Source organism: Gavialis gangeticus, unplaced genomic scaffold (genome assembly GCF_001723915.1).
Source record: "Gavialis gangeticus isolate Ggan-Ray unplaced genomic scaffold, GavGan_comp1, whole genome shotgun sequence".
Classification (NCBI taxonomy): domain Eukaryota; kingdom Metazoa; phylum Chordata; order Crocodylia; family Gavialidae; genus Gavialis; species Gavialis gangeticus.
Window position 1 is genome coordinate 12,258,821 of NW_017729030.1, and position 15,141 is coordinate 12,273,961.

The window sequence follows — 15,141 nt, forward strand, 5'->3', positions numbered from 1 at the left end:
AGACTGAAATCAGTATTCTCCTCACAGAAGATATGGTGGTATCTGGGGTCTGACTATACAGCACAGATTTTGTGGTGCGTTTGGGGTGGCTGCTGGTTTTGTGTAGCAGCCTCCTGAAGTTTGTGTATGGCTGTTTGTAGGTTGCCATTATTTCAGTGTTTCAGGCAGGTTGTAGTGTCTTCATGGTGGAGGATGTTGTTTTTTGGGCTGATGATGTCCAGGGGGACAAGGATGATGTCTTTTGGGAGGTGGCTTATGTTGTGGTTTTTACTGAGGAAGTCTATTGTCTTGGAGAAAACTTGCTCTTTCAATGAGAAGCAGTTAGAGGATGGCTTCAAAACCCCTGGTAATTCCTCCATCAGTGAATTGTGTTGGGATATGGTTAGGGTAACCATATGTCCTGGATTGGCCAGGACAGTCTCAGATTTCAGGGGCTGTCTCAGTGTCCCAGCCATTGGAAAATATTGAGGCAAAAGACCCAGATTGGTGGAAAAAAGCCCACATGTATCCAGCTCCTGAGTCAGGAGCCAGGCATGTGCATGCAGGTTCAGGCTAATCTGGGAATTTTGCTTCAGTTTTCTCCAGGTTGCCCAGCCAATGGGCTGCTCCTTGCTCCAGACTTTGCTGGGCTGCAACCAGAGTTGCTTGCCCAGTAGAGTAGGGGTAGGGGAGAGAGGAGCCACAGGGTCCTTGCTTGGGCCCATTCCTGGGAGCTGTGGTCCCGGGGCTGTGTGCATATCCCCTGCCAGGCCCCACTTGTGGGAGCTTCAGGGTGGGGTGTGTGTATGTGTGTGCTGTCCTGCCTGCCCCAGCACCCTGGCCCTTCCCCTTACCTGCCCCATCCCAAATTTCCCTCAAATTATTATGGTCACCCTAGTTATGATAGGTCTGTCAGGACTTCCTTACATCTTTGGGAGCATGTACAGTATTCCTGGGGGAGAATGGGGAATTAGTTTGTTTAAATTCCAGTGAAAATGAGGGGTTGGTATAGGCTTTCTTTTTTTACTTTGGTAAGCTGGTGCAGTTTATTTGCATTTCTCCTATAAAGCTGTGGTCTTTTATTTTCTTGTGGAGTGTCCTTGTTAGGTCTGAGCTGTATTGCAAGTATTCTCCCCAGAGTAGCTATGGAGATATCTAAGGATTTGCCTATCCCTTGCAACCTTCTTGGTGCTTTTGGGATGGTTACACTACCACACCTCCACAAAACAAGTATCTCCTACTTTCTAGGAAAAAAGTGGACTCTCCATCCCTCTTGTCTGAAGTTGTCCCACTATACAAAACTGAATTCAAGATTTTTTGGCTACTATGGATTGGTCTTGATGGTGCACTGAGAGGGTTTAAGTAGGTATCCTGGGATGCTGTTTGGGGAGCATGCTATGGCCACAGGTGTATTTCTGGAGTGGCTTCTTTCCTCAGGTATATCTGGTGTTTCAAGTAGAGAGGGTGCCTTTAAGCAGGAAGATCCCTGGCAGTTTGCTTGTTTGCAAACTATAGATATTAGCAGGTGGCTGGACAGTAGACTGTATAGCCTATTTCTAGTGAAAACTGAAAGTAGGGCAACTCCCTCTTTATAGACATTTATTTGGTTGAACCAGGATGTTTTGGTGTAGTATAAGTCAACTGAGAATACATTTTAACTGCTCTGATCTTTAAATTTGAGTGTCCACACAAGGGGTTACTGCTGGTTATATAGTAAATTGGCTTAAAAATCTGAAATTATATCAATGTAACTTTCTCATGCAAAGAAGACCTAAGTGTCTGCAGAATCAGACCCTTGCATTGTTAGTCACAGTCATGGGGAATATACCTATTTCATGTTAAAATTAGCCTAGCACAGATGTAGGACATAGAAAGATGTAGGACAAGAGTTTTGCTTTTAGAAAATTGTTTTAAAAACTGGTTGTTCTAGAAAGGTGTCTCTATCCCCCCACATCTCTCTCTTTTTTTTAAATCTCAGCATAGACAACTATGCATAACTAAGATATAATTTAGGTAACAACCATGTTATATTTTATGCTGCCAGTAGTTGTATATAACTATTAACTTTTCAAACTGGGGTTGATGGTAAAGGAACAGGCCAAAACACTAAACCCAATATTACTTTTGTAATTAACTGTGTGTTTAGTAAAGAATTCATAAATCAATTCAAAACACAAACAACAGCTTGACTTTCAAATGGTTTCAATTTTTGGAATAATTAAGGAGTAGTAAACAGATAATGAGCTGACTCGGTGGCATCAGAAAAGTTCATACAGGAAATGCCAATATTAATATAAACAATAGTCAAAGGTATAAAACTAGATATTGTATTCTAAATTTTCAGTCAGACATTTAGTCATTAGCCGCAAGTATAAAATAGGAAAACTTGGTGCATGACTATTATGAAGCCATGTTTTGTCAACTTCTTAAAACCTATTTTAAAAAAAAACCTCACCCTCTTCCATAAATCTTAGCTATACATATGCTAAAATTTAAGAAATCCAGTCAGATTTTAACATTCAGACACTGTAATGCATAATCCATACTGCCAGAAGCATAAAGCAAGTCTGAAGTGTCTGATGTTTGAGAGGTTTAGCACCAAAAGGGAAGTCATCTGAGCTATGCTTGTGGAAACTTGGTGCAAGATAACATTGCCTGATGCCTGTGTTTTCACTGTCTTACTATTGTGTGGATCAACCTTTTTACTATTGTATCAGTTAAGGCCTATTCTGTCTGGTACATGGTACCCTTAAGGTCCTTTGACTGCAGTAAGAGTTAACAGTATTCAGCCCTTCAAAAGGAGAAGGCACTATTTCCTAGGACCCTAGTACAGCATTGATGCATCTCAAAACCCTCATGCAATTTGAGGTTACCTCTGGAAATCTGACCCTTAAAATACCTTTACCTTTAAATGAAAGGAACTGATTTTTTAAAAGAACTACCTGTGTAGTTTGTGCCCAGAAAGAAGTGCTTGTGGTTTTAAGCACACTTTTCACATCAGGTTTTCCTCAGATTACCACTTGCCACGGATAAAACTTAACAAATTTGCTTTGTAGAAAATTATGATCTAAATTCTTGCCTCTGGATACTGAGTATGAAAATATTGCATCTTGCATATATCCATATAATAGGACCAGATCCTCAGGCGATAGAAACTCAGTGCTGCTCCATTGGCTTCTGTTCTCATCAGCTGAGGACCCAGTTCATAGGATACAAATGATCTTCCAGTGAGTTGTGAGTCAAACTTTGTAATAATATCAGCCATTAAAACATGGAAAATAATTAACATCTCAATATTGCACACTGAAATTTCAAATATAGTGTTATAGTTCTAAAAAAATGATTTAACAGGATTGGTGCTATGGCTAACATACACCAGATTCAGGCTAAGCAACACATGCATCTCCACAGATTCACTGGAGTTGCATCTACTTACACAAAGCCCCAAATTGGCTCCAGCTGGTTAAAATGATATTTTTATCAGATACTTATTCATGTCAAGTTAAGGGCCTGACCCTACTACTTATGTACATGAAAATGCATTTTAAAACTCCTAATGAAGCTAACTGGAGTTCTTTTTTTATAGGAAGACCAGACTGAGACCCAATTAAATCAGTATGACAGGAACTATTGCACATATCCACCCATTCTTTAAAAAAATATATACACGCACACAATGATCTAAGGAAACTCCCCCTTCAGGTTCTGATCCTTTTACAAGGCACAACGTGGTTATCAGCGTAGAAGCCATTTTCCTGTCTGCAGGCATTTCCATTGATATGGTTGATGCTTTCACCAAGACAGTCTGACTGGAGATTCCCCTCATTAGTCTGAAACAAATAATATTTCAATGAATACAATTCCTATCAACTGTTAATCAGGACTTTGACTTTATGATTAGAAAATGCTGTGTCAGACTCTCTTCTTATAATATAGATTATCTCTGCTTAATGGAATGGAGTTACTCCAATTTTGTACAGATATATTTGAGGAGATTTAGGTTCTGCATATGGTACTCTACAACAGTCATTACCATAGGATCTCTGCACATGGGAAGTTACATTATGGCTCCCAGGCAATTCTAAAAACCCTTGGAAAATGCACTCAGTATAGGCTCTGCAAGCCAGTAATATGCATGTTTTAAGTGCATTATGTCTAACACTATATGATTTGTCAAAGGTCAGTTATGATGATTGGTCATTCAATGGAAGGCATTGAATGGAAGCATAATCACTGCATCATTTTTGCATGTTTATATTGAGAGATATAAGAAAGGCAATTTATCAGTTGGTGAAATTAAAAATCTAGTATTAGTAAAGTTCTTGACTTGTGCATTGACTCAGCAATACACAATATCCAAATACTGACTTGCCTTATTTGTACAAATCTGACTATGTTACGCATGTCAAGTCAAGCTGACAGTTTCTATTGCACAATTCTTCAGAAGTGTGCACTTAAAAAGTCTTATCAGATTGCACTGATGTAACTGAGATCAGAATGTCCTCTAGTATTAGAGAACAGAGAAAAAGCTCTTAAATAATTTTGTACCCATTTCAGTAGCATCACACCGGTTTATTTTACTTTAAGAGAAGCAAGCAAACAAAAATTACATACTTTTCTTTTACACTGCACATTTGTAGATATCTTGTTTCCAGTTGCCTCTTCCATTTCTAAAGAAAAAAATACCACGAAAAGTAATATGTTCACATTTTCATTGTCTAAGTAGTCATAAATAGCTCATTGTTAGATTTTTTTAAAACATGTCAATTATCAGTTGACATATTTACTACAGAGACAGATAATAAATTTCATTGAAGAATGATTTAACCCTTCCTAGCAAGTCTTCAGAAAATACAGTCAGTGTATCATGATTATTAGCCTGCAGTGACGAACTATCCTGTACAGATCTAAACTCTGGTCAGCTCATAGAATTACCTTTAAAAAGACAGAATTCTCAATTAAATATTTTTAAAACTGGCATAGTTTCACTGTACCACATTCTCTTCTCTGATAATCACTCAGTGGAGGTAAGGACTGCAGAGTGCAATGATGCTTTTCTGTGTCCTCCGTTCTGGAGTCATTCTGTACTGGTCCAGTCCTCACATATGACAGGTAGCCTGAAGGCTTGCAGTTGTACATGAAGTCATAATCCAACTAATCACATTTAAACCTGAGCACTGAAAAACTAAGTCAAGCATGGGTACCTGTGAGTAGTGCATCAATTTGGTCCACTGCAAACTTTGCATCTTCCCGAGTGAAACTCATTGGTGGTTTAAATTTCAGAATGTTTCTGTGGGGTCCATCTGCACTAAGGAGGATGTGCCGTTCTTTTAGTCTGTTTAAAAAAAGAGAGAGTGATGAATGTACAAGAATGCAAGTTATTGCAAGCTTAAAATGTATATATCAGGCAAGTCAGATCAATACAGATGTACTATATACTATAAGCAGGTTCAATTACACTGAAGTCCATGGAAGCACTGAAGTCATCTCCACTTACACTTGATTGGGGTTTGGGCACCTGAGCTCTCTAATGCTATATTCAAGAGTACATTTATTTCAGCTTAGAGCTTTATATATATATATATATATCTACTACGGAACAATTTAAAGTCTTCCATTACTGCACATTAAAAAAGAGGTTTGTAAATGGTTAGATTCAGATCACTACAGTATACTTTGAGGATGGACTCAAGAAATATTTACTTATAGACAAGATGAAGGGCCTCTGCTGTGGCTGGTGTCCTTTTCTGTTCATCCTTCACAAGATCTACTCCAACAAACAAACCAACACCCCTAGGATGAAAGAGAAGAAAGAAAAGTAATATCTACTGTCCAATAATCAAGCCCTTCTCTTGCCCACATAGTCAATACTGAAGATCATAAGACGTGAAAACTTAGGGAGGGTCTTTTGGTTTTTCACTCACTGGAACTGTTGGAAAAACCAACTGACTATTTCAGACCAAGGCACATAGCGTGACAATTTCTGTAGAAATTAATTTAGATAGCTTGATCAAGTTGCTTTGTAACTTGAGAGCTAGAAAAAAAGCTTCCTCCTCCTGATCCTGCAGGTCTAAAATCACAAAGCTATACGGAATAAACTAGCCAGAAAAGAATTCTGCTTGTGTAAATTTGAGGTTTCCAAATTTTCATTCCATTGAAGAAAGAATTTTTTAACATGATAAACACATGATGTCCTCACTCTGTAATGGCCCATAGTTGGGTCAGGCCATTCATCTGGTATAGCAAACACCTGCATTCAAGTTCCACCTCTGAATCAGGTATCATTGTAGTGAGTGCCTTTTAGCTATTCAACCTGTACATGAGGATCTTTGTCCTCCTTATCAAAATTGCATCTTGGACTTGAGAAACCCTTCTAGGAACATCTTTCAGACTAACGCTACACCACTGATGAACTGGAATTTTTGCTGAAAAATGTTTTGGCTGAGGGAAAAAAAAGCCCCCAAACCAATTATTTCAGCCGGAAGGCCACTTAATAAATTTTGAGGATCTGCTGTGGGCTATATTCATCTCTCTCTCTGTCTCTCTTCTCTCCTGTCCCTCCCTCCCTTCCTCCAGAACCAGCCAGAGCTGTAGTTCATTATGAGTCCTGAAGCTCAGCTGCAGACACAGATGAGGATTTCTGCTGTGGCAGGAAGTAGCGGCATCAGTTGTGGATACAACCAGCAGGGTCTGGATTCTCAATGCCCTGCCTGGGTCCATAGCTGATGCCATCAAATTACAGGCTGATCCTGCTGGGCAGCAGCAGTCCCTCCCACCTGCCCAGCACCATGTGGCGGCTGGAAGTGCCAGCCGCTCAAAGGCCAGATCCAATGAGTTGGCAGCTGTCCACCTGTGGGCTAGACAGAATCTGTTGTCAGGATGGATCTGGCCTGCGGGCCATATTTTGCCCACTCCTGTAGTAAGGGATCTGTTTCCTTGGATAAACAAGTGAAAACAGAGTACGTTCACCATTTATACCTTCTTCATTTTTGTTCTCAATTTCTTATTTACTGGGCTAGCATAATAACTCTTTCTCTGATCAGTATTCTGTCAGGGATACATTTTCATTGTTCCCAAGGTACTTACCGGATATCTCCCACTAAATGATGTTTTCTCTTTTGTTCATTCAGCAGCTCTATTAGGTAATTTCCTACTTGTGTGGCATTCCCTTGAAGATCTTCTTTTTCAATTACATCCAGTACAGCCAAGCCAATAGCGCAAGACACTGGATTGCCTCCAAACTGAAAGCAAAGGCAAATGGGGAAAACAGAGTGAAAAAAACACTGATGCACCTTCTACGTCAGTGGGTTCACTACCACTCTCCAAGCAGTGAGAAAAGCCAAAAGAAATGGAGGCTTTGGGAAAACCTACTTAGTCCCTGCTTTGTTACACAGGAAGACAATGGGACCCAGAACCCTCTTCTCTCAACCATGCAGGTACAAACAAGATTTCTGTCCTCAATTATATCGGGTTGTATTCATTTAGGATCACAGGGATCAGCCTACTGTGTTGAACCTGAGATCCATCTAGTCCTACTACAGGCAGTGCCTAGTACCAGATGTTTCAGAAACTAATGCAATAAATCATGCAACAGGTAGCAATAGGTTAATCTTTGTCCTCTTTGGAGGTTTTGTACTTATCCTTATTAATACATTGGTTTGGAACATAATGTTTTTATTCTCTTTCCTTCTTTAAACATTAACTATTGCAAATTTGGATAATTTGTATTTGGTCCTGCTTTGCAAAGCTCCTGATTGTATGTACAATTCAGCCATATGGTACAAACTCAATTTAAGTAATGGAACTTCACAACTGTTACCGATATGACTCGATCACAATGGGAAGCATGGCAGAGTGACTGAATTGGCACAAAGACTCACACCTGAACAAACACTGAATTTCTGACAGCTGCACACTTCAAACGGTTCCTGATGCAGAATCATTCCTTGGTTGTAGTTGATAAAAAATGAAGAGCCACTTTAGAATCTGAGTTTAATAGGACTTTTAGCACTTCTGAAAACCTGGCCACTTGATTTTAGGTATCAGAGGGGGAAGATATCTTCTAAATATCTGGCCTTCACAGTTCCTAGCACTATCAATCCAACCCTCTTTTATAAGCACTAAGTCAGGGTGGCCAACCTGCAGCACACATGCCACAAGTGGCAAAGGCAGCTTCTGTGTGTGGCACATGACAGATCAGGGATGGGATAGGCAACAAAGTACCAGATGAGACAGGAAGCAGAAAGCAGAGCAGATCAGGCAGGGGAAGGAGGGCAGAGTGGAACCTGGGGAGGGTGGGGAACTAGTTTGTGGTGTGACTGCTAAACAGGTTAACCCCCACTGCACTAAGTACAGACTGAAATACTGTAAGAGAAAAAAAGGAAAGATTTCAGCTGGAAACTTACTGTATTGAAATACTCTAACCCCGAGGCACCAAAGGCTTCCGCAATCTCTCTTGTTGTAACGACACAAGACATTGGATGGCCATTGCCAATTGGCTTTCCCATGGTGACAATATCAGGTACAAAGTCTTCCCCTTGTAGCTGGAAAGCCCAAAAATGTTTCCCAACTCGACCAAAACCAACCTGGACTTCATCAGCTATGAATACACCACCTGCCTCATGCACATATCTGAAAACAAAAGGAATGGTACAAATGTTACAGCATGCAATGAGTCTCCAGTATCCAGTCACAGGATGAGAAAGAATATATTACAGAAATTTATTTTTAGACTTAAGATCTGCCCTATCAAGCAGATAATTCAGACTTTAAAATATTATTCACAAACACTTTTCATGGCCAATGTTTGAACTGAAGTCAATAGTTTGCTTTTTCTATGATGATACAGAGATCAAGTATAGTTGTTCTTACATTATTAATATTAAAAAACATATCCCTCTAAGAGACATAAGTTTTATTAGTGTTTAGAAAGTAGGACAAAAAAGAACAAAACTAAGGGTAAATTTCTATTTCCCTTTGTGTGCAAAAAGGCACCATTTTAGCCAGGTAAGTGCCAAAAATGTCACTTAAGCAGAGGCAGTGATTCTATTACCCCTGCAGTGTGGATGCATAAGTGTGCAGTATAGATTGAGCATTTACATAAAGCTATGCACTTGCTGGGTATATACACATGACCATTGTGGACATGTTCATGTGTCTAAGCCCAGAAAGGGGACAGATCCAGAAACCTATGACAAGCAGTGTCACTTGGGAGGGGGGCACAGCCAAGTTTTGGCCTTAATAGTAGAGAGGTTAAGACACTCACCCAGGAAACTGGAGTCTCAGGGTGGTGGTCAGGGAGAGGGACGTGTTGAATCTACATCTCTGATTTCCCCAGAAAAGTGCTCTAATCACCATGACTCAAGTCAGGCATAATCCAGCCCCCTCTACTCCTCTCCCACCCCAGTGCTTTTTCTGAAGTTGGGTTCCTGGACAGGCAAAAGAAGGGCTGTATGTGGGGCCAGGAGAAGAGAATACAGCAGAGAACTGTCTGACTCAGCAAGATGGCTGGTGCCCCGCAAAGGAGCAGGCTCTAGTCTGGAGCCTTGCTTCCACTGAGGTGGAAACTTACCCACTGTGTTGTTCTCTGCCCCTTTTATCCAATGGTTATTATGCACAAGGGCGAGTGACTCCACTTCAAAAAGAGTGCAGGAGAGGCCCTTGGATGATATTTTATTGGTAGGATTAGAGTAGTAATCAGGGAAGTCAGAGAAATACAGGTTCAAATCCTCTTTGGGCAAGGGGGTGGGAATATAACCCGGATCTCTGGCAAGTGTCCTAGCCACTGGGGTTAAAACATGGGAGGGCCTTTCCCTCCGGTCCTTTCTCCAAATGACCCTGGTTACTTTCTCATCCAGGCCTATTCCAAATCATGTACGTACTCTGCCACTTGCTGGAAGTAGCCTGCAGGTGGAATTACTTGGCCTCCACAACTCTGCATCGATTCAGCAATAAAGGCAGCAATCTATACAAAAGAAGTACAGGTAAGAGCAGTATTCCTTTATCTAGCCTTCACAAATAAACTAACAGTTATAGAAAGAAATGTTTAAAAACATGGCTTGCTTTAATAAAAATATTGGGGTGGAAAGCTGGGTACTCCTGTCAATGGCTATGGGAAAAGATTTCCATCAGGGGTGCCCAAATTTGCTGTATCAAGTGCCATACCAGCAACCTATCAGGGATGCAAAGGCCATACCCAAGGCTTAATAAGCAACCACTGATACCAGTGGAAAGGCTACTACTAGTGTCAACAGGAGGTGAAATAGATACTTGATGTGCTTGTAAGTTCACATGCACAGTTCAGTAAAAATATTATACTGGCATTTGCCATTGCCCCAACAGATAATCAGAAATTGCTTAGTGACAAGGCTCACCATCAGTATAAGCCTATGGTGATCAGCTTTGTTCTCACTGTAGTCACAGGGAGAAAGCAGGCATGTGACGTCTGCATTTTAGGCCATTCCTGAAGCTAAGCTTTGGGCACCCCTGCCTCAGGCAAATGACTGAGCAAGCTGTATACAAGGGTGTGTCGCTTCACAATACAAAAAAAAGATATATACTCTATAAGTGAAGTAATTCCAGTTGCTAGGAATGAAAAAAGAAAGTTATTCCAAGTCAGGAAGGGCAACAGCAGCTGATCGGATCACTGGAATATTAAGGTTACATTTCTTGTTTATGTATCTATTCAGCACAGATACAGTTTTACCCCAAATCTTCTGGGAGTGTCAGCATAAGCCTGCTATTTAACAGATTGGTTCCCACACACAAGGATTGCTTGTGCAACCCTCCCTGAACCTCAACAGGTCCATCTCAGCTGAACAGTGCAGTCTTCCTGGAAACAAGGTCGAGCAGTAAAGAAGCGTACACTACATTCGAAGAGGCACACTACAGCCAAACAGTACGAGGCTTCCCAAAGCATGTGAGACTTTAGCCTTTACCACAACTTGTCCTGCCACAGGTCTATGTCACCAAAACCTAAGAAGATAGGCAAAAGGAGGGAAAAAAGGAAGAAAAGAAAAAACTATGTATTAGTAAAATAAAAGAAAAAGTTGTTGTAGAATCTAAAAGGCAGGTGATCTAATCCTTTGGACTTAATGGGATTTTTTGATCCAATAGCTACTGAAGTCTTCCTTTTGACTTCAGCAGACTTTAGATCAAACCCTAAATGTCTCTGAAAATTAGATTTGTTGCCCGAAACACCTTTATAAATATGGGTTTTAAATAAAAAGCTTTACAGATGTTCCTTATCAGTTATCACCAGCTTGTGCCTGACTTAAAGCAACAAGGTTTGAAGTATTATAAGTGCATCTCAAGGAGCAAGAGTACAATAGAAAATTTAGAAACACGATTACCTCTTATTTTTCTAGGTGTAAGTTTGTCTGTTTTTCAGTCTATCATCATAACCTCTCAAACATGATTGGAAAGTGTGACTATATTACAAGTATTTACAGAAGACAAACTCTTACAGAAGACAAACTCTTACACTTATATTTAACTCTTTTATATTTACATTTTTAATTTATTAAACTACTTTGGATCAATTTGCTTGTTTATGAGTCTTATGTCCTCTTGATTCTTGCATGCATTTTTCATTGAGGCTAACATGAGTCCTGAAAATATTCAAGGGGAAAATGGAACCATTTGAATGTAAAACTTATGACAGAAGAATGGAGTGAAAGAGAGGAAATCTTAGTGTATAGGTCAGTTTCATCTCCTTTTCCCCATTCCCATTCTGCCTACAACATGCTGTGTTTCAGTATTCATCCAGCTAGACACAAACCTTGCGCCCATTCTTCTGAGTTTCTTCTATAATCTTTTTCACCTCCCCAGCATAAGCACCGGCTGGATCCAGATGATCTTCTCTGTATTTGCCTCTGTAGGTATCTGGTGAAGGCGCCTAAAAGTATCAAGAGGATTTATTTCAAATCCATGATGCCTTGAAATACTCTCTTCTATTGGACAGTTCCCAGTACTTTTTAGAAGAGATGTAATTGTATAAAAATATCACAAGCCGTAGTTCCATCTGTTGTTTAGCTTTACTATGCCTGCTTCTTTCTCAGAGACCTGAGGAAGGGTACTGGGATATCTAGAAGTTTGTTTAAATCTATCCCAACCGTGCAGCTAATCCAATAAAAAATACCACCCACAAAACACTCTTGTCTCTCGTATGTCCATATATCATATGAAGTTCAGATTAATGCAACAAATCAGACATATTTTACACAAACTTAAAAGGACTGAGAGCTTCTGCCTGGCCATGAATGACATATCTGATATCATGGAGCACAGTTTTTCAAAGTGTCTTCCATCCCATTTTCTATTTGACTCATCAGGCACAAGCATTGCTGATTTTCCCATCCACGAGCTTAGCTGACTTGTACACTTGCAGACGGTGAGAAACATGAATATTCCTTTCTGCCACTGGAAATCTGTGCTCTACCACTTGACTTCCTATTTCATGAGAAAAGGTGGAGTTGCTTACCTACAAACTGGTGGGGTGTGTTTCAGTAGCTTTATGGGAACGAGGGAAAGAAGAACAGGAATAGCAGATGGGGGAGACTGGCTTGGGGAACATTGGCAACATGGAGGGAAAATGTTATACTGCCCAAGTGATGGAAAAGAAAAAAAAACACTTTGGGCTGGACCTATCTTTTTGTCTCAGTACTTTAAAAATACAGGTTGATAAAGGGCAAGACAGAAATAACTGGACATTCCCTTAGTTCATTCCAGATACCTCATTGCTTTAGATCCAGATTTTTAAGTATTGTACATTTGTATGTTAAAAAAGATGATGCTTCAAACTTTGGAGGAATTGAGAAGCTATACATCGCGGGCTCTCTCTAGGTTTAACTAGATTAAGCTCTAAATTGCACAACAAATGTTTACTGTTTTTTAAAACCACAAAATTATCTTACTGCTTGGTGTAGTACATCATGTTAGACTTCATGTAACATGAGGGAATTCAGCCTGTAGAGGCAAACATTTCTGTTCATTTTCATCTGTAGCCATAAACTGACAGGAATGTGTCCTCTGAGAAGACAGAAACTTAATTTGGGGAAATAAGGCAGACTCTGAAGTAAATGCAAGAGCAGAGGGGGGAGGAATCACTTACAAAGGGGTGTAATTCATGTGCACTTCGAAAAACAACCTCTGCCCATACACACATAAAACACCACTTACCACATGCACAAACTCCTTTTTGCTTTCCTTTCCCAACTGGTTAAATTTATATGGACTGATGTCAATTAAAGAAGTGACATGGCCATGGTAAGCACTGCAACAAGAGTTAAATGCAAAATCATTTTCACTAAGGTTACAGAAAAACTAAATTTACAGCTACATATGCACAAACAGAACCAGAATAAGATTTATCACCTATCTAGGTGTGGTGCTCATGGGGCCTCTTCAATCTGTATTTGCTCAATCCAAAACCTTCTGAAGAAAATGGGAATTTTGTTATTGGCTTCAGTGACAGCAAAACTGGAATCAGACGATTTTTGGCTGCCATGAGCCAATGCCAGTATAGCCACAGTAACTCCAAAGATAGCTCATAAGATTTTGTGAGGCTGTAAACCAGCTGGAGAGTAAGTCATCCTTGGTCATATCTGTCTACACCATGTACAGTTTGTTGCCTGCATCCAGGACTGTTGTAAAGGTGGAGTAGCTGGATACAAGAGTAAGGGGTGCTCCTTATGCAAGCATGAGGGGTACTCCTAAAGGGCTCTTACATTGTGCCAGTCCAGGGCTGTGCAACTTTTGAGTGGCCAGGGCACTGGTTATACACTGTGAGCCACACCCTCCCCTCCCCAGTGCACCATGCTGGCATCTATGCAACATGCCATATGGTACTGCCTGGTGCAACACATACCCTAACCCCCCCCGTGAAATACTCTGCCGTATGGCAGGTGAGCCCCACTGTGCTGCATGAGATTCCTGGGGGTTCAGACTGTCATGGGATCAGGCCCTTTTAAAGAGGTCAGCACTTGTGTTTGGTCACAGCTATAGAGTACTTTCTGGGGCCAGAGCAGGTGAAAATTGTCACTTCTGTCTTTACCCTTCAGCTTGCAGTGTACTTGTCAGGCTGCCTCTCAGCAACTAATTAGCACTACTTGAAATGAAATCTTCTATACTGTAACTATAAAGATATGCCTGATCAAGATTTTTTCAGGGAAAGCTTTTTTTTCCATCAGAAAACATTGATCTGTCAAAGCCAAAACCTTGTGCTGAATGTATGTACTACTATTGGCAAGGACGGAATTTCTGGTCAAAACCGAGAGAATAAGGGAGCCTAGGGGGATGGGCAGAGACTCTGATGCACCCCAAAATAGCCAAGAGATACTAAGTAGTGCATATGCCTGGGATGTGGGAGACCAAGTTTGCTCTCCCTGATTCAAACCAAAGCCTTGAACATCAGTCTCCCACATTCCTGGTGACTGTCCTCTCAAGTTCCCCTGATTGAGCTGTTCCACTTCGCTACAATGAACATTTATTTATTTATACAGACTTGAACCTTGATATCTCACATCACAGGTGAGTGCCCCAGTATCTATCAAGCCCAAGGAACAATTATTTATGTATGGAAAAACATTCCAACTGGCGAGACAGAGTCCATCCCAGAGTAACTCTGTTGGTACGCCACTCACCTGAGGTGTGACTGCTGTTCAAGTCCTTAGCCTGAAATAGGCAGAACTTGACCCAAGGTTTCCTAAGTCAGCGTCCTAACCACCAAACCTTCAAGAATCTGAGGTGGACTAGGAGGAGGGGTTTTGGTTTTTCCATTTTTGGTTTTTTTTGTTTTTCTTAATGCTGAACAAGAAAATTATTTCCTTTCTTTCCCATCTAGTGCAGTCGTTCTCAACTTTTTTTGGCCTCAAAATGCCCCTTGTTAAATTTAAGGCAATCCCCGGAAAATGCCAGATCTTGGCTTTCTCTCTTTTTCTGACCACAGAAAAATGCCACAGTAATTTTTCTGTTGCAAAAAAATATAGTGTGCAGCAGATCAGAACCTTTTTGACACAATGCCTTTCTGTTTGAAATCTCTGGGTTTATCCTGTAAATCGTGCATAGGTGTTGCATACCTACCAGCACTAATACTGCATGCCACCCCAGGGTACCCTTAAGAAGGATCTCATAGCACTCCAGTGTGCTGTGGCACTCTGGTTG

The 15,141-nt window shown here is 40.6% G+C and overlaps 1 protein-coding gene across 1 annotated transcript in view; it reads right to left on the reverse strand.

Annotated features, from left to right (window-relative positions):
• Positions 1-2,164: 2,164 nt before the first annotated feature.
• Positions 2,165-15,141, reverse strand: part of ETNPPL (ethanolamine-phosphate phospho-lyase) — a 25,410-nt gene continuing 12,433 nt past the window's right edge. Inside the window, exons 5-13 of the mRNA XM_019521957.1 lie at positions 13,159-13,252; positions 11,759-11,875; positions 9,861-9,943; positions 8,385-8,610; positions 7,066-7,220; positions 5,683-5,772; positions 5,184-5,314; positions 4,594-4,649; positions 2,165-3,809 (exon numbers count right to left, since the gene is read on the reverse strand). Of these exons, the coding sequence (XP_019377502.1) occupies positions 3,678-3,809; positions 4,594-4,649; positions 5,184-5,314; positions 5,683-5,772; positions 7,066-7,220; positions 8,385-8,610; positions 9,861-9,943; positions 11,759-11,875; positions 13,159-13,252 (1,084 nt within the window). The 3' untranslated portion in view covers positions 2,165-3,677. The remainder of the gene's footprint in view (positions 3,810-4,593; positions 4,650-5,183; positions 5,315-5,682; positions 5,773-7,065; positions 7,221-8,384; positions 8,611-9,860; positions 9,944-11,758; positions 11,876-13,158; positions 13,253-15,141) is intronic.